Below are 26,880 nucleotides of genomic sequence, written 5' to 3'. Positions count from 1 at the left end.
CTAAACTTTTTTTACCTTTCCTACTAGAATATTGTTATAAAGTGGGAGGGTCTTCACCTATCTAATGATGTGGGGTGGTAACACTGACAGAATACTGTGTGTCTTTATTTTAGCCATTAAAAAGGTTGTCAGCAATGCAGTTTTGAAAGATCCACCATTTACAGTTCAGCTGTAATAGTCAACACATCATGGAAACAAAAAATCAGCTACAACGCTGTGTCTACCTCTCTGGGCCAAAGATGGGCAAGGCACTATTTTAGTACTTGGTGCTGGCAGAAGTTCTGAGACACTGATATCATGTGATCACTCAGTGCCAATGTGCTGAAAGCTGGCAGTGCAATGATGTCACAGAGACCATGTCCCTGCTGTACATGGCATAATTACACCTAAATGCTTATAGCTGCCCAGTAGATGGCTAACACTAGTTAGTGCAGCAGGGGAAAGTGATACAGCTGTAACACACGGTAAGTAGCAATGGCGTGTAAATGGTATATTTAAACAGCTGTTCAAATAGGCAAATCACTACTATGCAGGTGTGTATAGATGAAATGTACTTTTTATCCTGGCTGTCCTAATGTATATGGCCTTAAAATATGTAATAAAGAAAGAATGGTATCCTTTGCAAGGTTGAAAGAATTCTTACTATCCAACCCAAAGAACAGTGCATTCCCAATGGTGCATAGTGCTGGACCATATACAGTACCAGTCAAACGTTTGAACACACCTTCTCATTCAATGTTTTTTGTTTATTTAAATTATTTTCAATATAGTAATTAATACTGAAGACATCAAAACTATGAAAGAACACATATGGAATTATGTTGTAAACAAAAAAAAAAAAGTGTTAAACAAATCAAAATATGTTTTAGATTCCTCAAAGTAGCCCCCTTTTGCTTGGATGACAGCTTTGCAGACTCTTGGCATTCTCTCAATCAGCTACATGAGGTAGTCTCCTGGAATGGTTTTCCAACAGTCTTGAAGGAGTTCCCAGAAGTGCCGAGCACTTGTTGGCTGCTTTTCCTTCACTCTGCGGTTCAACTCATCCCAAACCACCTCAATTGGGTTTAGGTCGGGTGATTGTGGAGGCCAGGTCATCTGACGCAGCACTCCATCACTTTCCTTCTTGGTCAAGTAGCCCTTACACAGCATGGAGGTGTGTTTGGGGTCATTGTCTTGTTGAAAAACAAATGATGGTCCCAGTAAGTGCAAACCAGATGGGATGGCATGGTGCTGCAGAATGCTGTGGTAGCCATGTTGGTTAAGTGTGCCTTGAATTTTGAATAAGTCACCAACATTGTCACCAGCAAAGCACTCCCCTCCCACACCATGACACCTCCTCCATGCTTCACAGTGGGAACCACACATGCAGAAACCATCCGCTCACCTTCTCTGCCTCTCACAAAGACCAGGTGGTTGGAACCAAAAATCTCAAATTTGGACTCAGACCAAAAGTACAAATTTCCACTGGTCTAATGTCCATTCCTTGTGTTTCTTGGTCCAAACAACTCTCTTCTTGTTGTTCATCCTCAGTAGTGGCTTCTTTGCAGCAATTAGACTATGAAGGCCTGATTCACGTAGTCTCCTCTGAACATTTGATGTTGAGATTTGTATGCTTCATGAACTCTGAGAAGACTTGAGGTGATATCTAATCTGAGGTGCTGTTAAGTAGCGGTTTCTGAGGCTGGTAACTCTAATGAACTTATCCTCTGCAGCATAGGTAACTCTTGGTCTTCCTTTCCTGGGCGGTCCTCATGAGAGCCAGTTTCATCATAGCGTTTGATGGTTTTTGCAACTGCACTTGAGGATACATTTAAAGTTCTTGAAATTTTCCGTATCGACTGACCTTCATGTCTTAAAGTAATGATGGACTGTCGTTTCTCTTTACTGAGTTGAGTGGTTGGTGCCATAATATGGATTACAACAGTAGTCAAATAGTGGTGTCCACTGTGTACTAACCCTACCTCTGCACAACACAACTGATGGTCTCTTACACATTAAGAAGGCAAGTAATTCCACAGATTGACTCTTGACAAGGCACACCTGTTAATTCAAAGCCATTCTAGGAGACTACCTTATGAAGCTGATTGAGAGAATGCCAAGAGTGTGCAAAGCTGTCATCCAAGCAAAAGGGGGCTACTTTGAGGAATCAAACAAATCAAAATAGGTTTTATATTTTAAACACTTTTTTGGTTTACAACATAATTCCATGCGTGTTCTTTCATAGTTTTGATGTCTTCAGTATTAATCTACTATGTTGAAAATAATTTAAATAAACAAAAACCATTGAATGAGAAGGTTTGTCCAAACTTTTGACTGGTACTGTATATGTGTGCACTGATAAAAGTGCATACGCCCAATATGCAAAGGGGGATGAGATGCACGATAATTTGCATGCTTGGAAGACTGAGGTCTATTGTTCTATTACCAAGCAATTATCCTACGGTACTCACCAATACCCTACTAGCATCCCTTCAGGTATTCAGCCTAAACAACTCATTAAAAAAACTATAGAGGAGGACAGGATCTGTTTGAAGTTTCAGTAGCTGTTGGAAGACAATGTGCGGGATGTAGTAAGCATCGCATCCTCGTGGCATGCCCTTCTGCTCCACGGGAGGTTTCTATCCTCCCTGAGCTCTCCTTAGGACATCTGCGTTACGGTTTGACAGGTGTACCGCCCCAGTCAAACTCCCCACCTGCCACTGTCACTGCTAATTACACCAGTATGTACCTAGAAATGCAATTAAAATTGCAAAGGACAGCTCTCTCGGTAAGAGCTGTCCTTTGTGCGATAGAGGGACTTCCAGGTTTAATACCCAGAAGCCCCTTTGCGCATGCGCAGAAGGGCACGCTCCGCCTTGGGAAACACTGGGAGGGATCAGATTCCCTCCCAGAAGAATCGTGGAAGGAAGTCCACAGGCTTCTATTAGGTAATTCCATCTAGAGATGGCGTTACTGACTGGGTCCAAAGCTCTGGGATGTATCGCATTCCGGAGCTTGGTACATATGAGAAATACAGTCAAACCCCAGAAAACTGCATTTTCTGAGGTTTCCCATAGTACATCCCCCGCCCAATAGGTTAGTAGTAGATGAGGCGATGCCCAGGGCCGCCACAACATTTAGTGAGCCCAGGGTCTTTAAATAGCATTTGCTGTGAATACTGTGGGCAATGCCACGTTACTCTGCCTTAAAGACTGCCTGGGCAATCCCCCTCCAGCTTAATATCAGCTGGAGACCATAAACGTATGCTGTAACCTCACCAGGAAATGGTCCGATTGCCTGCTGTGGGTAGGCGTTCTGTGGCTGGTCCTGGTACTGTGGGGGAGGCCGAGTCAGGTGCCGCTGCAGTTGCTCCTGCTGGTGGCGCTGCTTCTCCTGTTACAGAAACAAAAGGTTCCAAAGTATAACAAAAATCTGACATTGCACCTCAACGATCAGCGGGGTATTAAAAATAAGTTACTTTTCATCTTGACTTAATGAACCAAAAAAAATAAAAACCGCACACACTGGTGAACAAAGCATGGCTGGAAAAACTCAAGTGAGGGATTTACCTACATTATAAATACCACTCGGAAGTTAAAATGTATATATTTTTTTTTATCACAATGACACAATGAGAGCTCCAGCGGGGGATGCAGAGTCCCCATTGTTCATCCCTTGGGATCTTTAACAAACCAGTTTACCTTCTTACATCCCAGACTCAGAAATTAGATGGCAACCTTGACCATACAAAGTGTTTTATGGCTATTGACCCTCAAAAAGGTTTATCGGAAAATGGTAAGAGAAAACAATCTCTATAGCGAGAGGAAGACACTGTGCATTAAGTTCTAATTTTAGGATTTCATTCATTATTTTTTTTTAATTAATAAATTTAGGAGCAGATTTTCTTTTCACTCTCTCCCAATGGTTTGTTATAATTCACTATAGACCCCTACAAAGTGAAAATGAAAAATATTAAAGGGATGGATATAGAGAGAAATATATTTGTTATAGGTGTACGAATAGTCTTCTTTCAGAAATCACCATTGTATAGAAGTATACAATACAAAATCTTATAATAATCCTCAAACAGTACATCAGATTTGGGATAGCCTGGTAGTGGGTAACACCTCATTGGAGGTGGGGTATGTCATTAATGGTGTGGTCATTTTAAGACTCAAAATATTACCAAAAGGCAGGTTAAGAAACTGCAGAAACAAACCTGTGTGTCGGTAGTCCGCAGACACGGGCTGCATGAAATCCACACTTCACACTTGGGGCTCTATTAACATTTTTACTAAAATAAAGTGAAAAAGGGTGTTTTCACACCCTGTTCACATTATTTTAGTATCACCTATAGTTATTACAGAACAATTGGAGTAGAATTTCTTTAATTCTACTCCAACCCGTAAGTATCACTTATTTTTAGTAAGCAGATCGCATTTCCCATAATTGTAATGGGAAATGTGATCCGACCAAAGTTACTAAAAATAAACTGTAAAAAAATATCGGTGAAAGGCCTGTTATAATAACGCCACCTGGAGGTGGCGTTATCCAGGGTCTCCCACGGTTACCGGGCTACTACTCTGCTCAAAATGGCAGAGCAGAGCCCGGAGCAGGCCACAGTGATCAGCTATGTGGTCTAAACAGACCGCAAGCTGATCACTGCAATAAAAAAAAAAAGAAATAGTAAAAAAAAAAAATCACTTACCTAACTGCAGGGACCGGTGGTCGGGGCTCCGGTGATGACTCCCCTCCGGTCAGCTGGTCTCCCATGCTGCACTGCGGCCCGGTCATCAGGTGATCGGGTCCCAGTGCAGTATGGGACATCAGCTGACCGGAGGCATGGAGAACATCACCGGAGCACCGATGACTGCAGCTAAGTGCTATTAAGGGAGGGGAGGGGGATTGGTCTGCGATCGTCGGGTGTTTAGTGTTGTGGGCGGGGCTTAGGGCCGGGGGGGGGATAGCATCAGCAGCGCACTAGTCACAGTATTATTTTGCGAAAACATCGTGACTACAGTCTGGAGGGGATTCACAGGGACAAAGCTTTCTCGCAAGCTCTGTCCCTGCAAGGTATTTGTAGTAAATCCCTGTGATATTTGCCTGAATTCGCAATGCAAATTCAGTCGATAATATCACACTACAATCTGCATTACAAATGCGGATTGTAGTAAATAGAGCCCTTAAGCCACAGAACATGCTAGTGGCTTAAGGGCTTAGGGCCACAGTGCTTTTATTGGAATTTTACACCTGCAGAGGTTATATTGCCTTGTACGTGACCTCCTGCAATTTTACAGCATGCATTGCCTTTCCCTTATATCCCCGTGCAGTGCTTTTCAGTCTCGTATTTATAGCAGAAGACAGACCCCATCCAAACGTTCTCTTCCTCCACGCTGGAGAGCCAAATACCCATAGACAAACCAGCCGCTTACATCTTTAATTGCAATACATTAGAGCACGCCGCGTAGCTGAATGACAGCACTAGAATAAGACATACCTGTTCTGCAAGGAGCTGCTGCTGATGCTGCTGTCGTCCCATTAGATATTGCTGTTTCTGTTGCTCTAGTAGTAGCTGCTTTTGCTCTCTCTGTTTCTGCTGTTCCAAGAGCAGCTGCTGTTGCTGCTTCATTACCGCTTGCTGCTGGCTGTTCAGGTATGCTGCATTACCGTGATTACCTGCCATAGAGGCGGTTGGGGGCTGAGATACCACTCCGGGGCCTCCCACAGACACAGGAACCCGAGTTGGCACATTGGGCTGTGGATTCTGGTCCTGTGGATTGACCGAGAAAAATGGGGGGGGGATCTGGATTAATTTCAATGACTATAAAGATTTTACGAGTTAATGCAAAACATCCCTTTAGTAGATTGACTGCTAAAGTGTGTTTATTCTGAATTATTAAAAGGTGCCAATGATTGTATAATTAGGCTTCAGCTGTTGCTTGTGTGCGCGCTAAGTTTTTAAATGTTCGCGGACAGAGCAAGAGGTAGCTAGATTGTTGCACTGATAGTAGGAGTGTGGGGAGCAGTGTCCACTCGTGTGATTGTGTTTCAAAAAAAAAAAAAAAAAAAAGAACTGCGTAGGATAGGGTTTGGAGTCACAATGGGAGGAGGTGAATAGCAGCACATGGCAAACTGTGGTTGAACTAGTGGACGTAGCAATAGTGTGGTTATGCAAGGTCCTGATATATTGTGTCACCTGGGAGCCCGCACATTCAACATTATACGATGAAGGGATTCCTTCGGGTAGTATTCAGGTACAGGCTTCTTCTATGGACAATGTTTTAGCCCAAAGCTTCACAAAATAATATTTATGCAATTGGCACAGCAACAATTCAGTGTTCACTTTATTACCAATTATGAAATAAAAGATGTAGGATTTTCATTGATCTATAAAAATGTCAGATGGTCACCTTATTATTCCTATGCAGGCTATGGTTAAAGAAAAGTGTGCCACTACATTTGAACCCTTATCATGGTATGGTTCTTCTGTACACACATGGGGAAAGAGAAACTGATAAACTAAAATGGAAAAATAAATAAAAACCTCCACTTACCTGCCCATGTGACACCAAAGGCCTATAAGGAATGCCAGCTTTACGTTTCATCATGAACATCTGACTCTGTTCCTCGGTCATAGGAGGCAACTGCTGCTGCTGCCGCTGCTGGAGGTATGCCATCATTACGTTTTTGCTCGGGTTCTGAGCTACCACCCCAGGACCACAGTCCGCCTCATAATGTGAGAGGGGTAATGTGTTTCCATAGTCCAGCATGGGATTCGGAGCTGCAGCCTGGTTGGGGTTTAAATTGTTCGGTTTATGGCCAATCATGTTTACATGGTTGGGTTGCATGTAGGTGCCTCCAGGACGAGGCAAATTCTTGTTCAGGTTAGGCATCATGAGCTTCTGGCTATTAAACTCTTGTTGGTAAACAGAAGGACTGGTTGGCTTTTCCATGCTATATGGAACTCCCAGAGGACTCTGAGAAGACCTTGACTGTGGCCAATTGGTCATCTGATTCGATTGGTGGACTTGCTGAGCCTGTTGCTGGTTATGCAGCAACTGGTCCCGCTTTTGCTTAGCTGCAATCTGCTGAAGCTGGTGTGCCGAGGACATCTCTTTGGTAGTTCCAGCACCCTGTCCAGCCATTAACACATTGGGTAAAGGTCTCTGCACATTTTGAGATTGATTTGAAGGTTGCATTGTCTGGTTAGAAGAGTCTGTCACAGTCTGGGTAGACTGCTGGAACACAGCCTGAGAACCACCTACCACTGGAGATGAGCAGCTAGTAGGCACTGACTGAGTTCCGCCAAAAGGCCCACTCGATGCAGACCTCACTTGCGGTGACCCAAGGGACTCCTGCTCAAATGCTGCAGGAGAAAACTCAGTTTTTATATGAATGTCTTGCGTCAAAGAGGTTTGATTCACAGAGTTTGAGGAATCATTGTCCTTTTTGTCCTCAAAGTCACCATTTAAAAAAATATCCTTCATGTCTTCATCAGGTACAGATTTGTTGAGTTCCTCTATAAGTTCCTTCCATTCCTGTTCATTCAGGTTGAGGTCGGGCATCAAATTGTTTTGAGACATGGAACCACCAACTCCAGAAAGCATACAGGGCAAGTCATCAACGGGCTCCTGCTTCATTTCCTTGCCTAAGCAGAGTGAGAAATCGTCAGCGTCTCCGTTACCGTTCAGCTGCAGGTCTGCATCGGGAAGACACTTTTTGTTGACACCATCAAGTCCGATCGAATGGCTTCCATTTAACTGCAAAGAATCTCCACTGGGAGGCTTGTTGTCCAGTTGATGCAAGGGAGATACTGGAGGCATCCCATTTGACGACCCTATCACCCCTGTTAGTCCATCATCATGACGGAGTTTCTTGGGCACAGAGAAGATATCTCCATATCCATTTTGTTGATCCCCATTTTGAGGGGAAGCAGCACTGTCCAGCTTTCTTTTAACTGTTTCATGAAGCTGCTGGAAAAAAAGAGAAGACTCATTCAGTATATATATTATATATATATATATATATATATATATATATATATATATTGAGAACTTACAACTTCCACCATTCTTAAAAAGAACAAAATAATGTGCAAGTGTAACAGATCATGCCACTGTAATAAGACCGAAGCAAGCACTCACAACGTAAATGATCACTGTGGTGGCTGCGCTTTACTGTATGTACTATTTGCAACATCCACCTCACATTTAGCTTAATAGGGTCCCGTTAAATCTACCGTTCCATTGTCATAATTCTGGGTCTTTCACAAGCTACCACCACCTTTTGTTATGTGTTCAGTTACTGGTTTATAGAAAATATACAAAGGTTGGCACAATACATTTAGGAACTCTACAGAAAAGTAACCCCTCATCCAAAATACTTCCTCTAAGCAGTACCCCCCCTCTGGTAATAAAAACCTAGCACCAATGTATAAGGCTAGATAGTCCATGTATGAAATCATAGCACAAGGACATCATTCAAGATGTTATTAAACGTTATTAAACCACAGAACGTAATCAATTAACAATATAACTTCGTAGTTGACGTAAAACAAATTCAGTCTAACGTCACTCAAATCTAAATTAATAAAGGCAGACAACTATATACTTTTGTAACTATGGTTAAACATGGTATTTGAGCAGATTGCTCAAACAAATAAATAGAAAAAAATAGCATTACTGCAATTTTCAAAGCTGCACACCAGAGGGCAGTACAAGCATGGTCTTTAATTGCGACTTTAGTCCTGAGCTACACTGAACAGAAGCTCCACTCAAAGAGTCAGCCAAATAAAATTCCACTGTGGTTATGGTGACCTTTTCAGATAAACGTGTAGTCCCCGCCTGAGCATTCCAATTTTTATGTACTTATTAAACCAACTTGCTTTCCCTCAACAACTGTTTCCATAGACTTCACAGAGAAAAAGTGTATGTAGATTTCTCTTACATTGATGCGAGAGAGAACAGTATGTAAAACTACCTTCATTAAAGATGCAAAGAAAAAAAAATAAAAAGTCAGACATTGCATTTCTGCTTGATTACTAAATAATTCAGGCCTGTTGCACACCATTGGGGAACAGCAAATACTGAAGAACAAAATATGTTGATTTTAAATGGACAAGTGATTTACAAGTAGGGTCTAGAGCAGTGACTAGCAACACTCAAGGGGTTCAATGTGGGGCCCTCTAACCTTGGAAGGGCCACATTATCCTTAAACTCTGTAAATCTATAGATTTAGGGGCCTATGTATCAAAGCTTGTTGAGAGATAAAATTGTGAGCTATAAATCACCAACCAATCAGCTTCTAATTTACATTTTATAGGCTGTGTTTGAAAAATGACAGGAGCTGATTGGTTAATACTTTTTCACACAATTTTCTCTCTCATCAAGCTTTGATACATAGGCTCCTGTAATAACAGATCAGCAGTCAGTTTAAACAAGTGTTAAAAGCAATAACAAACTAATATGACAAATCAGGAAGGAGCTGGGGCTGCAGGTGACAGCTCAGAGGCTGAGAGATTTGGGAAAGACATGTTGGCATTTACATTTTCAGTTTAGTGTATGGAGACAGCAATGGGGAATTGGTATGTAACACAGACTCTATATTTATCATGTGAAGTGTATTACCAGTTGCTGGATAGCCAAGCCCCGGCTTATCCCAATCTCACCTTAGTTCCCCCGGAATTACTTTGGTGTGTGCTGTTATGTTTAGGTAGGTGGTACGTATCAAAGTAACCTCCACATGAAAGTCAGGATCCAAGGTTTCCCAGCAGAATATTGCCCAGAGCATCACACTGCCAACTCACACCCCGGCCATCCAAGTAAAAGGAAAGGCTGTTCATCAGACCAGGCAACCATCTTCCATTGCTCCATGGTCCAGTTCTGAGGCTCACGTGCAATGGACAGGGGTCAGCGGCTATGCAGAAAGCAGCAATGCACTGTATGTTCTGATATCTATTACAGACATTAACTTTCTCTGCTATAGTAGCTCTTTCGTGGTACCAGACCAGACCAGGAAGCCTTCGCTCCACACGTGCATTACTGAGCTATGGGCACCCAGGACCCTGTTGCCGGTTCACTGGTTGTCCTTCCTTGGCCCTCTTTTGGTAGGTACTAACCACTGCATATCTGGAACACCCGGCATTTTGGAGATGCTCTGACCCAGTCGGCTAGCCGGCACAATTTGGCCAGTCACTCAGATCCTCACGCTGGCCCATTTTTCCTGTTCACTACACATCAACTACAAGAACTGACTGTACACTTGCTGCCTACCCTCCCGGTTTTCGTGGGAGGCTCCAGATATTTCGGGTAACCACCTGCACCCCTGGAAGAGTAGGCACTTCTCCCGCATTCTGCCCACTTCCTAGTGAAGTGGGCAGAATGGGGAGAATTTCCACAGTGATCGCGGATCCCTGTGCAGGGGGCGGGGCTTAATGACACAATTTAGCCCCACCCCCATTTACATTTAAGTAAATCGCGGCATTTTGCAGTGAAGGGGGTGGGGCTTAATGGTGCGCACTGTCAGGCCCCGACCCAGCCCACCTGCTTCTCCTACAAGGCTTCTCCCGGGGAGAAGCCAAAAGGTAGGCAACTATGCCCATTATATCCCACACATTTGACAGTTGCAAATGTAACCAGATAATCAACGTTATTCTCCTCATCTGTCAGTGGTTTTAATGTTATGGCTGATCGGTGTAATCACATCTTGCAGCTGGAGCGTTACATAAAAGTCAAGGATAAACGAACCCCTGAAACTAAGACAATTGGTCCAAAAATGGTCAATTCTAAGGTAATGCTTATAGTTACCTGTGGGTATACACAGGACATCCACCCAGTCACGTTCCTATCTATTGTTGTTGCCTGCCGAGACATCTGCTCAGCCCAGCCCAGCACCCTCCCATTACAGTAATGTGCTGCAGAACCACCCCTGACTGGGAGATTTGAAGCATGGGGTGTGAAAGAGAGAAATGAGTAAGAGTCAACACCCACACAAAACCTATAACAAAGTCTAACACAGAGAAGTACAGTGACTGGTCTGCCCCTGTGGGTAACCCTGGCTGCTGTATTCCAGCACTCTGCCTGCATTCTTAGTCAGGAAAAGCTGCACTGGACTTTTCAATCAATGATCACGCGCTTTTCCCTGCAAGTCTGAATGCTGCAGCAGCTGTCAGAAACCTAATCAGTTTTATAACCCAAAGCTATTGTGGAACGGATTGGGTGGCTCCTATATGGTAACGTGAAAGAACGAGTGAGCAGTCACTACAGAGTGAAGGCAGAGGAAGCGTGTACAGGTTGGTGGGAGGATCCAACAGTTTAGGGAAGTGATGGGTTGGGTTACACACTATACAATTGTGTACCCAGCAGACTGGAGGGCGTGATGGAACAATGCACTGCGTTGTCCCATACACACTGCCTGATGCTGTGTACGTCTGCACGACATGTCGCTCCATGATGAATTTAGCAGCACGGCGTCGTTCATTGCAGCGTCCCATCTGCTGTACAGATGCAATGAACGACCAGCGGGCAAGCATATGCCGTCCGCACGGTAGATTGTTCCGATCCGCCCCGGAAAGACATTGTCTGGCGGATTCCATAGCGTGCATCTAGCTTAACAGAGCTGCAAGACCTTCCCCTGCGGCCTCCTCTTTCTGGCTGTGTCAGATTGGTTACAGCTTTTATCAGTTGTGCCGGCTGGTGATTACAGATTGGTATCCCCTTCCCTTTGATTAAATGTGTTGATTGAACTTGTTACGGAAATGAAGAACAATGCACGGCCCTTTTGAAGCTTCGAGGGCCCGCTTATGTGGCCCCTGAAATGTAACAAGTTTCCCATCACTGCTTTAAAGGCCTTCTACTGAGAGAACTCTTCAGCTTCTCAGCAAGGAATTCTGTCTCTGAAGTCTGTATGTAATGGTATTATTGCATGGTGATGTTACAAGGTCCTAGTGAAATTAAACGCCGCCTTAAGGTGCATACACACACACACAAAACGATTTTTTGAATGATTATCGATAACGATATAATTTACAAAATAGTTAGATTTCTGAGTTAAAACAATGAACGATTACCGTTCATGCGCGTTCATGTTTGTAGTTCAGTCAGACTGACCAACTGAACGATTTTCATTAAAGGAATATGCAAAATAGTTTGTAGTTCAAAAAAATCGTTCATTACACTTTAAAAAATCCGACAGATAATCTGACAGAAAATCGTCCATAAAATCGTTGGTAACAAAATCGTTGTGTGTCTTTACATTTAGTTGGCGAAATGGCAGCCCACACTGGGCCCACAGCTGTGGTGTTTGTGAAGCAGTAAGAACACTGGATACTGCACATCACGAGGTAGGTTTGCGAACTCAGGCAACATTGTAATGTGATTCAAAGATATATGCACCACACAATCATGAGTGGAACCTCCATCTCCCATTATAAATTTGGTATAATCAGAGCGTATCTATATTTCCCAGGCAAACTTCAGAGTCACCACATGGATACATCAGATGAATAGAAGAGGCTGGGCATGTTATACACAGCAATTCTTATCATGTGACCCAATACACAAGATGGTGTCTCCAGTAACAAGAACATGTATAATAATGACACAGACGAGACTCATTCTACAGACCTGAGTGTGGGGGTGGGAAAGTCTGTATGGAGGAGGATTGCCTCCCTCAGGCATGTGGAGACTAGTATCTCACACAAGACAATCCAGCTACTTTGTTACAGCCAGTGTTCTCCAATTACAGAGCAAACAGAAGACAGCATAGCTCCCACAGTACCTCTAGGTTCCTACTACAGAACACAGGTTTGTTTAGCAACAAGTAATTTGCACTATTGCCATTTGCAAGTAACGTGCCAACATCTATCACCTCTTTAGGAAAATGTACAGACTAAACGATAGAAACAGTCTTCCATAGCTTTGCTGTAACAGAAACACATTATATAGTTCAGATATATATTATTAAGGTGCACACAAGTTACAATCTGATTACTCAATCCATGTCTTCTGTTATACAGTGATTAGGGCTCATATACGCAGGCACTGAGCACACACAGAAGGTTTGGTCGCAGCTGCACCTTAGCCAGCACCACAGATAAAGTTCAGTAAGCCCTATGGCAAAAGTAGGAATAGTACACATGAATTGTTCAGGGTAAATGATACCAAGTCCACAGTATGTCCTATTTGGGCTGATGTTTTAGGGCCCACGATTTATCCCCGATCAGAATAATTTCCGATTACCGCAATAGGTAATTACTTACTGGGGGTATGTATCAATCTCTTCCAGGGACGTGCTATTGCTTTACTTCTGGGTTCGAACACAGCTTTTTCAATGTGCTTTAAAAGGTCATCGACTTCATAGTAACCAGAGGTGGATTCTTCAGATCCCTCACCATTAAATAAAAAAAAGGAGGGACCACTACATATATTTGATACATCCTGCAGTACCCTCTCAATACATAAGAGGGATACTCAATTGGGGCAGAAATCCTGGGGAAGGTATTTTAGGAGGATATGCCACAAAACATGGTTTAGTTCAGAACACCACTCTGAATTGTCAGTTTCGCCATAAGGCTACAGGAAACATATCACAAAGCAGTGAATACAGCTGCGGGGTGTGCACAATGCTACTGACAGTGTTGGCCTCACTCACTTGTGCTAGAGCTAGGTGAGTAACTGCTGAGCAATGGGGGGGGGGGGGGACGACGACTTGGCGGAGGGACTCCGCATGGCCATACTAGGCGCGTGGGAGTTTAATTTAAACATTTATTTGAAGACTGGAATTTTCCTTTAAGGTACATCTAAGCAGATTTTTTTCCTCTCCTCCCTGTCTGAGTAGATGTATCTAATGAAGTGTAATACAAATCTTTGAATTTTTTGCTCATGTCTTTAATGAATCTAAACAATATTTAGGAAAAGATTCAAATACACACAAATAAAATATGTAACCCTGAGCTAAAAGAACTTAAATCAGTATCAAGATGTAAATGAAGTCTCCCTAAGGATGAGATGCCTAGGGGTCTATTAGACACCTTCCACTGACGGGAACCCATACACTTTATTATGAAGCTGATTGGATGTTATAGTACTACTTTTATGTATGCATTTTTAGTACTAGGTGTTTGGCTGAGATAAAACTGTGTTCTCAAAGCTCGCTGTTGACCAATTCTTTTTACATCCATCCACTTGCACACAGACATACAACAATACTATTCTTGATTGACATTTGCAGTAACTAGGACTTTCTGGGTTTGTATATCCACCTGACCAGTCTGTGCTGCAGTACATCTAAACCTAACCTCTACTAGCCCACCCTAAAACTGCTTCCCTAGCCCTACCAGCAGCTAATCCACAAGCACGATGTTAAACACTAACTACACAGGAGAACTAATCAATAGGAAGGAACAATGTCACAGTATGGGCACGGTTCAAGTTTTCACATCAGGAAAAAGCTAAGGCAATTTTAATGAGTACACATATTTGCTTAAAGTGGAACTAAAAGAAAATGATTTTGATGGGTTGCAAATGAGAATGAACTGCAGTGTCTTGCATTTTCTTGAACGTCAAATAAGCATTTACATTTCGTTGCCTGCCACATACTACCATTATTGCGTGAAACTACATTCCATACTGACTTGAAACAATAAAACAATGGTTTGGATTGGCTACAGTAGACCATAGGATAATGTTTCAAAGCATCTGTCACAGGACTACTTTATTTTAGTCTGAATTGAAAATTATGGAGGGAATTAAATTCGACATGGATTCACTATCGTTGAGGGGCACACTGCGTCTTGCTAGCATCACCACCTCTATGGGGTGTGAGGTATAACTTGCGATGTTGGCACTACCACAATTAGCAGTTATGTGCGCAGTTGAATATTGCAGCGATGTCCGGTGGCACGTCCCGTAGAAGGGCATTCTCACTATGGGATCACACAATGCATTGATCTCAACTTGTTTCTTTAAATAAAGTAATAATAATAATAATAATAATAATAAAAAAAGAAAGAAATATTCTGACCAAGTTCAAGGTCATTGTTATAAGAGTAAATCACTGAGTACCTGAAACACATCAAAAGGATCTGGACATTTATTACTGGACTCACACACAAACACTATTGTGGACTATTAATTGTACATGGTATTATCATCCTTTATTTATATGGTGCCACAAGGGGTCCACAAAGCCTTACAAAGCACATAAATAGAAATAGTATGAACAAAACAAGAAAACTGAGTTACAGTACAGAACATTGCAGTACATGGACATTGCTGCATAAGCAAGGCGACAGAACCCAAGGGTTAGGTGCCATTGTGGGCAGTGAACGATGGTATAAGGGAGAGAATGAAAAGCATATGAGGGAGGAGGGACCTGCTCATGCAAGCCTACAGTCTAAAGGGGAGGGGCATGCATTCTGGGAGGACCCAGAGGGGAGAGACCGTGAGCAAGGAGAATGGGTTAGGATGAGAGCTGGAAGGCTTTTATAAATAAGTGGGTCTTAAGAGCCTGTTTGAAGATTCGTAGAAAGGGAGAGAGTTCCAGTGGTAGGGACTGGAGCAGCAAGGCCAAATCTTGGAGGCGGTAGTGGGAGGAAGTAATCAATTGGAGGAGGCAGCTTTCGATTGTGGAGTGAAGTAGGCAGGTGAGATTGTGAAGGGAGATCAGGTCAGGCATGTTAATATTAGAGGATTTGGTGAGGGAAACTATGCTTGACCTAAGTGATCTAGAAGCCCCAAGGTTTCCATGACAATGTGCTACATTGACGGTGTATGTAATTCCCAGACTGCAATATAGCCCAAGTCTCAAACCATTATGCATCTTGCTAAGAAATCAGCTCCCATCCTTTAAGGATACAAAGAGACACAACAGTAAAATCATAATATAAAATATGCTGAATGCTAAAGAAATGTGAGCTATGAGCTGCAGTGTCAGTTTAGGGTAGCTCAGAATTACTAATCAGCGCTAAGGATGAACAAGCAGTCTCGTCAGTCAATGCAACTCTCGGCTCACCCCAAGGAACCCAATCCGGTCTGCAAACCAGAACAACTTGTTTCCCTAGTGGGTGAGAAGAAAAAGATCTGGGATTGGCTTTCAGGAGAGAAAATCCATATAAAAGTGCAATTCATTAGACGCCTGCATTCAACGGTAAGTACATTTCTTTAAATTATGCTTTTGTCAATTAACCTGTGATAATAAAATTAACAGTTGTACATCATTGTGAAATACCAATATACTGTATTAAATGGATAATAATGGGCAAGTAGAGGCGACAAATATTCTGCCTATAATTCTCATGTATAATATTGATCTCTGCTTACTGAGCAAGTAAACACGTAATTTGACACATTTATATGTACTATAACAGAGCTAATTAATTCAAACACGATAGATGGATCTATTTATCTATCATGATCTCACTATTCTGCAGAAGGTTGCTGTGCTAGGAGGAAAGTGTTTCTCTGACAGACATGTCAGAGATATGTCTAGGGTCAGATGTCTCAGCAGCTTAAGTGACTGCAATCAGCATTTCAGTCTATCAAGATAATTGTCCAATGTAGTAGGGAGGTAACATTTTACTTGTAACGAGAGGTGCAGTTAAACAAAACCATGCATTTTACTTTTCCTGCTTGTAACTGAAAACTTTAATTCTATTGTCTAGTGGTCTTTAAAGACTGAACCTGTGATTCCGAAAGTATTGTGGAAAATTGTAACCATGCATTACTTATCTCCCAATTTCACTATATACTTTTTATTCATGACTGAGAAGCAGCCAGAGTAATATCATTTGCACACACAAAAAGCATGGCCACCCAAATGAAAAAGCCTGTTGAACAAAAAAGACACAGTATAGCGATGACTCCAACAAATGCAGAACTGAATCGGTATGAAATACAGATAGTTGGGATCCTGGCGGTCAGAATCTAGACAACGGGATCCCGACAGGGTTAACATACAAACGCTTGTTGGTCGGTATGCTAACCCTCCCCCTCTCACTACCCTAACCCTCCCTCTCTGGTGCCTAACCCCAAACCCCCCCCCCCCCTAGTGCCTGAACCTAACCTTCTCCTCCCCGCACCCTAAACCTAACCCTCCCCCCTTAGTGCCTAACTCTAACCCTCCCCCTAGTGTCTAACCACTAACCCTCCCCCAACCCAATTACTTTCCTTCGGCATCCAGGTGGTCAGGATTTTGACCGGAGTCAGTATTATGGTGCCGGTAATCTAATGCTGGGCATACACTATACAATTATCTGTCAGATATCTGTCCAATCTGGCTGGTTGGAATGAAAATCTGGTAATGTATGGGAGCAAATGACAATTATATGGTTTTCATCACTAGAAAAAAAACAAAATTGATTGTTCAAATTGGTTAAATTTGTTTTAATTTAACCAATTTGGCTGAACGTCCACCTTTGTCTGTTTTCCAGTGTTTGTGAACAAATGTTCGATTGTCATTTGCTCCCATACACTACCAGATTTCCATTCCAACCAGCCAGATTGGACAGAATTGTATAGTGTATGCCCAGCATGAGTCGGCATCCCAACCGCCGAGATGCAGCACGCATACCTGCAGAACTACATAGAGAATTCCTGCCTTGACTCACAATCTGTCATGGCCTTGTCATTTTTGTTCAAACAATTACTGGCTCTTATCTATTGTGGGTTATAAGTGTGATCACTCTTCAGACCTCACATCACAGCTCCTATTCCCGCTAAACTACAACTCTAATGATGTTAAAAAAGCGTAATGCTAAGTAGGAACTGGAATCCCCGACGCATTTCAGAATGCAGTGTAATATGTACCAAGGGTGGAATGGGGAATACTGTATATAGAGAAGGAATATAGTGGAAGTCCACAGATAACCGTATGGTCTTCTCAAAGGGGTGATTCAATTGTTTTTTAAGCCGGGATAATTATTGGGTGCCCAATGTTGCAATTAAATTGTTCTGGGCGCTCATTAATTATCGCCCTCCTTGCCCCGGGTTTAGCCACGTAAAACGGCTAAACCAGTGTAAAGTTCTGGTTAGGGCGCACTAATTGCATGTTAGTGCACACTAACCAGGGGATCTCAAACATTCCTGCTCGCACCCTCCCGAGAGTGTGAGCAGAAATGGCAGCGCAGGCAGCCATCGTGCCCTGATGGTGCAACAATTGAATTGCTCCGACGGGCATCCTAAAAAAAAAAACACCACGCTGGCAAAACATTTGAATCGCCCCCACATAGTGTTCATATGAAGTGCTGTGCATATCTATGGTACTGAATTTGGTATTTTGCTACCAATTACTTTCCTACAACGTAACATGCAAAATGTTCCACAACAAGCATTATCAAGTGGGAAAGGTGAAGGGCAAGTACCTATGAAAGCCTGAACAAGCAAGTGTTAAAATGGTGGCTCTCTGCTCTCACTGGGTGCAGAATCCTCCACCATCCTTCTACAGGGGCCGGGACACAATAGCGTTAGTCTCCCCCAAGAGGGGTAACCATTAGTAAATACCAGTTTTCACATTCTTAGCTAGTGCAATGCCAACAATTCCGCATAGAACCTGCGAAAACAAGATTAGTAGCTGCACCAAGAAATTGTGTCAGGGTGACTACGCAATAAGCCGTTCACATTTCTGTCACCTCTGTGGGAGTTCTTTGTAAACAATGAGGAATTACCAAATAACTGAGCAGAGGAGACTGCTAGGTCAGAAGGAAAAAAATACAGTAAAAAGGATGATGCTGGCAACAGTTGGGTAACAAAACAAAAAATCTACTAATAGGATCTAAAATATCAAAACTTATACCACTTTCACACAGAAAAACCTCAATAACCCAGCTTTTGATGCATGTTTTTTTTTGCCGGTCCCAGCCTGTACCCCCCTTAACACAGAAAAGCAAATTCCCGAGTCAAACATTTGGACCCGATAATTTGAGGATTAACCTGGGTATTTCTACTGTGTGGAAGTGTCAACCTGGGTTGCAATTCCTGGGACTTCGATCCTGGTAAAATCCAGGGTCGAAGTCCTGGGAATTTTAACTCAGGCTGACCCTCTCTCACAGAAAAAAGGACCCATGTTGATCCGCAAGTTACTGGGTCCAAATGATTGGCCTGGGAATTTGCTTTTCTGTGTGAAAGTAGTAACACTAGTGTTCATTCTAGCACCCTGCACCTGTCACAACCCATGCAGTTCCTCTTTCCTGCCTGGGGTGCTCTGGTGCTTCTAGCTGATGCAACAAACCTGTGATATAAGACCAGAGTGTGCTAGAAGCACCAGAGCAGAGTGATATAACCCAGGCAGAAAAAAGGAACTGCACTGGTTAGGACAGGTGCAGGGTGCTAGAATGAACACTAGGTATAACACTGATCAGTGAACAAACTGACAACAAACAGACTTTCAGTAACTTGCATGCAGCATTAAAAGGCACACAGAACATGAGATTTAATTTGTTGGGAGGTTCCGTGGGACATAACATGGGTTGAGCAAGAAGAATAACCAAGCTCTTTGGGGTGGGAGTAATAATGAGCATTATATTTCTGCAGAAATAACACAGTGTGTGCAGCCACACATTGCACAAAGTTATTAACATTTACTCATAGTGCCAGCATATTCTGTTGCGCTTTACCATTAGAATCAAAACAGTGATAAAACAAGACTAGGTAATAACATACAGACAAATATGTAAGAGGGCCGTGCTTGCAAGCTTAAAATCTATGGGGCTCGATTCAATTCAACGAGAATTGAGTAGTGCCGGGAATGAGCTCCCAGAGCTATTCAATTCTGCGAGCTGTTAGGTCGGGGAATGCCCGTTCTCCCACCCCTCGCGCCTTAAACAGGGCGTTTAGTTGTGAAAACAGGCATTTGACTAAACTTCCTGGCGCGATGCTGTTTCCGCCGCGCTAAGGGCAGAAAACAGCATCGCGACTGTACTTTTGTTGGGTTTCTGCTTGTATCCAGGAGGGATGCGAGAAGAAATCCTTAGTCGGGCTCAGCAGCGCGCTGAAGTGAATGGCTCCGGGAGCTCATTCTCTGCGCTATTCAATTTGCGTTGCATTGAATAGAGCCCTATATCAGGCGTATTCAATGAAAACAAAAAAGTTGCACGTTTGCCCTAAAAAAAAAAGAGCAATTAGCTTTTAACTGTCTGGAGTACGTTACACAATAGCTTGGTACAAATGTCTTCAGCTCACAATGTGCAAATTATGTGAACGTGGCGCAAACACAGTCATCACAAACTGCCCACCTCCATAAAGACAGATATGGTGGGGGGAGTGAAGACGTGAACTGTATAGCCAGCCTGTCATTGTGTAATCAGAAGTAGGCGGGATCGATTATTCATTACACCGTCCATTTAACGCAAATGGCGCCACCAGGCCACACAGATGTAAAAAGGCTAAAACGCATCTGAAGTTCTGGTTAAGCGCCCACACAGCAGTATAGATGCCCAAAACAAGGACTTTTCGCACATTTCTGCTCGCCACCTCAGGAGGATGCGAGCAGAAAAGCAGACAACTTTCATGCCCGAACGGAGCAGCCATTGAAAAATGCTTCTTCAGGCGCCCATTAGTCACAACCGCTGGCGAAAACAAATGTGTTCATATTGACTTGTTGGGGGGGAATTCAAGTTGGGCCATGTGTTCATATAGACTTGTTCCAATGTTCATTGTGGATTTGTTTTTTCATGAATCCTCCTTAAAGATTACAAACTAGAAGAGGGGGGACTGGGGGCTCCTCAATGTATAAACTAGGCATCTTCTCATAGGAGATTAACAAAAAATAAAATAGAGTAAACAGAGCGCTCAGCCACTGAGACACCCAATGTAATATAAACAGAATTTCAGAGATTGCAGTGTATGTTTCAAAGGCAGAACATATTACTGACAGTATGCATAACACACCTCAGAAGACTTGGTTCTATGGTGGTCACTCATTGGGGGGGCGACAATTTAATTCATGTGGGACTTTAGCTCCCAGGCTAAATGCCTGGGAGCCATTCAATTACTTTCCTTGATGGCCACTATTTCTCGTGATAATGCCCAGGGTTAGCTGCGTTGCACTAAATGCTGGGCACGGGCAAGATGCAGCTGTCAGGGCGCGGCTAGCCCCAAACCCCTACTTCAGGCAGATTTCTGCTCAGCGCAGCCTCGGAGAAGCTGCAGGAAGTAACTGAATAGCCCGGGATCTAAATTCCTGCGTAAGATTTGAAATTGCCCTCATTATGTCAGGTCACCAGCTTTCCACCATCGTAATAAATCCACTGGTGCACAAATGCATGCAGAGACTACATATATGAACAGCCTGGAATGCTGGCTGCTTATTTCTATTCAGAGGAGTCTATTTACTAAATGTGCATATCCACTACACGATCAAATTGAACGATGACGACAGTTATCGTTCATTAATCATGCAGTGAATATGCCGGCAACGACCAGCGATGCGCGCTTCCGCTGGTCGTTGCCGGCATCAGTCATCGTCTGACCATGCAGGCCAACCTGCCGATTGACAAGTTGTGCATGTTCGGGGATGAGGGAGGGCGCCTGCACTGAAGGATATATATCGTCCAGTGTGGGCACATTACCCACTGCACAGGATGATGAACGATTACAATGTTGTAATTGTACAGTCGTTCCACACTCGTGTATTGGATATGCACCTTAAGCCTTGGATACCAACCAACCAGCTACTGTCTGTAATTTTTCAAACACAGCCAGTTACATGACAGTTAGGAGCTGATACTTTATTGCCCTCCAAGGCTTAGTAAAAAGACCCACGTGATTGTCGCCATTACTTTTAATCACATACTTTACACCCCTCAATCCTTACTTGAAATGTGTCCAACCCCGTGCAGACACGGTTAAACATGAGCGCGCGTGCGTACTGGCGCCCACCTCCCCAGCCGCTTGGACACAAATACCAAGATGTACACTGTTTTGTTTCGGTATCAGTGGAAACAGGCAGCAAAACACAGGCAGGCTGCAGCTACACTGCTATTTGTTCCAACATGAATGACACTAAGCCTTAATACTCTCTTTTGTCTGTGGGGCTCTGAAGAATGCTGAGCTGTTGCTTTAGCAACGGAGGCCCACATTAACCCCTCGGCTGCCGGAGTGTGCCGGTAAGGGACAGGCCCAGCTGGCCATTCTGGTGGTGAAAGAGGTCAATGCAGAAATGTGCACACTAGGGGGGAGGAAGGGGGAGTGGACATCTGCGAATGTAATGCTCCAACCCCCCCCCCCCCCCCTGTCCTCCCCCTACACACACACACAGCTTGTCCTTGCAAACTACATCATTTTGTCTATGAAGGCTGTTGGGAAATCTTGATAAGCGTCCCACATTACATTTTTCAGTATACTTTGCACAAGTTGCAACATACTTACTATTTTTTTTTAAAAAGTGATATAAAGTGACAGTCTGTAAATGAAATGATTGTGTATCTCTAACATTAGTGATGATGCCAAAGGACTGACACAGATTTACAGATGAGGGAGCGGATAGCATATTGAGGGTGATGTGTAAAAGCCGCTGCAAGCCAGCAAAGAGAAATCTAAATTTACGATATTAACTATATGCAATGGATGACTGATCCTGCCTGTGTGTGGTCGCTAGCCCACCGCACTAACGAGACCCATATGATTCAGTTGGGCAGCTTGAGCTTCCAGATTCGCCCAATGTAGTGAGGAACAGGTTTACTTGAATGCTGGGCAGCAGTGTCCGAGCCCATTCTGGTCAAAGGGACAGGAAAATTGCTGTTGAATAATGGGGTGAAACGTTTTTTTAAAGTCCCGCAACACAAATGTAATATAAAAACATAATAACGGTCATTCAATTCAGTGCGCTGTTTAGTCCAACAGAACACCGTGAGGGAGCTTGCGGATATATTAAATTCAGCGCGCTGTTTAGTCCAACAGTTAGAAGTCGGAGAATGCTGGTTCTCGCGACTTAATTTGGGTGTTTAGTCGAGAGAACCTGCATTCTCCGATTAAAGTGCAGGCACTGTAGTTGGACTTGGGGGGGGGGGGGGTGCGATGTCTGCACTACAGTAAATGGCTGTGTGCAGTCAGGAATTGCCACGATGCCCAGTTCGGGAATAAAGTTTTGCACACAGTAGGGTGGGTTTGCCTGGGTGCAAAATCAGCAAGCTCAAACTTGGTAAGTAGTGCAAATGTAATTAATATTTCATAGAGCTAATTTTTGCATGCCGAGTACACTAGCTCCATATGTACACCGCACGCTTAGGTTAGGCTTGGCAGCGCCCCCCTCACATCTCTAAATGCAAATATTGTAATTTAAGATCCACAAACAATTTACAAGGTGATCCAATTCATTCTGATCGGATTACCAATGGGCAAAAATTGGGCCACTTGCCGTATATGGTGAGCATAAAAGTGGTACCAATGAGGGCACTGGAGCTACAGATCACCAGAGACAGGTACTGCGATATACTGCGAAGGTGGTGATCTGTGAACTTCCAAAATGCAGCGCTAGATCAACTTTGGTGATTGGAGTGTCTTAAGCTGGGTACACACCTAACAGATATATCTGCAGATCAAGTGATCTGCAGATGATGGTTGTTCATACACACTGAACCACCATCTTCCTTCTGTCCGTGGGTCACGCAGGCCAGGGGTCATGCCGCGACCCCCTTCCTGCTGCTGCAAGTGTACGGGCGGTTGATTGACAGCACGTGTACAGATATCTGCCATCGGCTGTGCAGCACAGCCAAAACGATACACAGCCAACACAGGCCGATTGTAATACGATATATTGGCCGAACAATTGCTCAAACTAAGGGGGTGATTCAGCAAGGATCGCGATTACACAGCTGCATGCAGGCAGCTTTGCAATTAGGTCCTTGCTATTATGCAAATGCAGCAGGTGGAGTATGACGGAGGTCACAGGCTGGGATCACCATCGCGACCATCAGCTTACTCAGGCTGGCCAGCTTGTGAGCATGTGCGCTCCTGATACCCGCTGTATCCAATAAAAAAAAAAAAAAAAGCGGTCGCAGGATTTTCAGAGCTGAAAACCAGACGGCGCGTAAGGAAAAAAATTTATACTCACCTGTCCAGGGGGTCTCAGGTGGTCTCCGCAGCTCCCGTTGGTCTCCCCTCCATCTTGCCACTGTGGAGGAGGCTGCTTGGGCGTCCGGGGGTCTGCTGGGTGGTACAAAGGCTGCCAGAAGATGTAGCACTGCAGGGTTTCTAAACATTCCACCCGCAATTAGATTCCCCCCCCTATGGGTGTTTTTTTCCTACCACACTAATGTCAGGGACTAAAAGGGAGGACACATCAGGAACTAAAGGGAAGGATTTATCAAACCTTCTAAATAGGACAGGTGGAGAGGTTGATCATACAACCAATCAAATCCTACGGTTTTAACATGGCAGATGACCAGATATCGCAAGAGATGCAGCCCTCAAAAAGTATGTCAGTAATTGCGGTGAAACCACCACTGAAATCGGAGGTGATAGAGAACCTCAGTACGGATGCAAACTGTGTAGGTTGTCCAATATGACCACCCACTACATAGCACAAGCGATTTGGTTGCTGGCCAACTAACAGGATCACTACATGTTACACCCCCTACTGCCAACCCAGACAAAACTAAGCCAGGGAGGGGGTGTGAAGTACTGGAAGAGTACTACATGGTAGCATTCAAATATAGGACATTGACCAACAAGCAGCCAAGCACTTGTAGCATTGGATAACATAAATCTTACTTCTATAACCTTAATGTGAGCATAGGGGTAAAGCTGCGTACACGCGGGACGATCTGTTCAGCGATCGATACTGCTGAATGATCTCCCTCAAAATCCTTGTGTTGGATGAATGATATCGTACATTCGCCATAGGGGTTTGCGATTATTTGTCGTTCATAGTTTGTGTGTGGATGAATGATATCGACCAAGTTGGCCTTCATGCATGGCCGACCAACGATAGTTATCATCCATGCGGGAACGCGCATCGTTGATCTTTCATTGGCTGCATAAAAATGAACGATGATAACGATATCGTTAATTGTTCATGTTCATTGAAACCGTACCGTGTGTATGCAGCATAACAAGCTGTCAGGTGAGCCATCCTTGCAATCCCTGCCGAGAGTCACCCATGTAACCCAATTATAAAACCGCTGAATAAGTTGAGGCAAATCAGACAGTTCTGCCTGTCTCACACGATGCAAAACCACCCCATGTATATTAAATAGCTGCGTAGCATCTTTACAAATGGTGTGTACAGGTATTCCCATCATTCTGGTAATGGAGCGGATTTCAGAGAGTTTACAGGCGATTAGGTTTAGCAGCTTCTCACTCCGGATGCTAGAAGTAATCTGCAAGTAGAAAGAAAAACACCACCTATCTTAGATATCGCCATAATAAGGAACCTGATTTCAGACGCAGTATTGAGGATTACAGGACTGCCAGTTAACCCGTTGCAGACTTGTGCATCAGGTAGGCAGGCTCGCAGCCCAGCAGGATGGTCCACTCTTCAAACAAATTGTTCTGCTCAGTGAGATCAGCTTCTCCCCCCACCCACACAAACACCATACAATGCATTCATGCAGCCTTCCCATTAACTTCCAATGTAATGCTTGGCCTGCTCAGAACTCTTCTGACTGGCTAAGAACCGAAGTGTGAGAGACGTGGAAAGGTTCAAAGCCTGTATTATTCAATGGTGAAAAAAAAACAAAAACACAATCCTGTGTGTTGAAGGAGATGTGACGCAATAACCAAGATAGTCACCCTTCTGAGAATCCGGAGCTACCTGTATCGGTACACCTAGTTACTACATGGTTACAGAAAGCGCTTCCTACAAAGCTAAAACTTTCCATTGCAAACTTGAATGCTGTCAAGGGCACAGTAAGTGCATTTAACTGCTACATATAAGGACTAGTAGACCCGGACAACAACAACAAAAAATAAATAAAATAATCAAAAAATATATATACATACACACTCACTTGGAAATATAATGGTGTAATAAGAAAACACAATGGGGGGGGGCGGGGGGGGGGGGACTCAAATGAACGTGAGTACCTGGAACTATTCAATTGGCTGCGCTGTAAACCCTATAGGATTTCTGCTCAAACCCTTCTGAAGTGCGAGCAGAAATCCAGCACCTAGTGCCACAGTAATGGGTGTGAGCACAGCATCGCGTCGGACACTTAAGTCAGAAAATGCAGTTTACCACGACTAATCCCCGGGCATTAGTCGCTGTAACCTGCATCGCCTGACTTAAGAGCCAGACGTGATGCGGACAATTGAATAGCTCCGGGCACAGGGTCTCCGGGCTAAAAAAAAAAAAAAACAACAACAAAAAACAAACAAACTCACGTTCAATTGAATTCCACCCAAAGGGGAATACGCAATTATTTTTTGAAAAGCCTCTCAGTAATGGGTACCGGATGGATCAAATCAATTGTTGATCCGATCAGGCACGAGTGGGCAGCTCAATCCTTACACTTTCAGTCTCACAGCTGTACACCAGGGGAGAGAAACAGCCAGGTACCAGCCGCATTTTTCTGCTAGGATGTGTTTTGCTGTATTGTAAAGTTTATAGGACGTTATCAAGCAGTACAAAGCTGAACACTGAGATTAAGAGAGCCTGTTTCCCTAAGCACAGCAGACCTCGTTAGCTTACAAATAGCCTTTCGAAGATGACAGAGGACAATTGCTTGCAGCATGTGGATTGAGATAACAAGGTAACACCTGCCATTGTATGAGACTTTTTACATATACATTTATGACCATCACACAATATATTGTTTGCATATTGTACCATGTAATACACTTGATTTTGTGGAAATGACCATATCAGAGCATTAACACACAGTGACCTGCACCCATGCAATTCCTCTCTAAACTCTCCATCTTACTTGCCTATTGGGAATTTAAACACATTAATGTGAACCTTCAAAAC

The 26,880-nt window shown here is 43.5% G+C and overlaps 1 protein-coding gene across 1 annotated transcript in view; it reads right to left on the bottom strand.

Moving 5' to 3' along the window:
- MAML1 (mastermind like transcriptional coactivator 1) overlaps window positions 1-26,880 on the bottom strand; it is a 71,354-nt gene that overhangs the window by 2,694 nt on the left and 41,780 nt on the right. Inside the window, exons 2-4 of the mRNA XM_088454741.1 lie at window positions 6,534-7,952; window positions 5,477-5,749; window positions 3,258-3,372 (exon numbers count right to left, since the gene is read on the bottom strand). Of these exons, the coding sequence (XP_088310867.1) occupies window positions 3,258-3,372; window positions 5,477-5,749; window positions 6,534-7,952 (1,807 nt within the window). The remainder of the gene's footprint in view (window positions 1-3,257; window positions 3,373-5,476; window positions 5,750-6,533; window positions 7,953-26,880) is intronic.

Source organism: Taudactylus pleione, unplaced genomic scaffold, assembly GCF_031769625.1.
Source record: "Taudactylus pleione unplaced genomic scaffold, aTauple2 ptg000629l, whole genome shotgun sequence".
NCBI lineage: Eukaryota > Metazoa > Chordata > Amphibia > Anura > Myobatrachidae > Taudactylus > Taudactylus pleione.
This window is presented reverse-complemented; position numbering and strand designations above follow the sequence as displayed.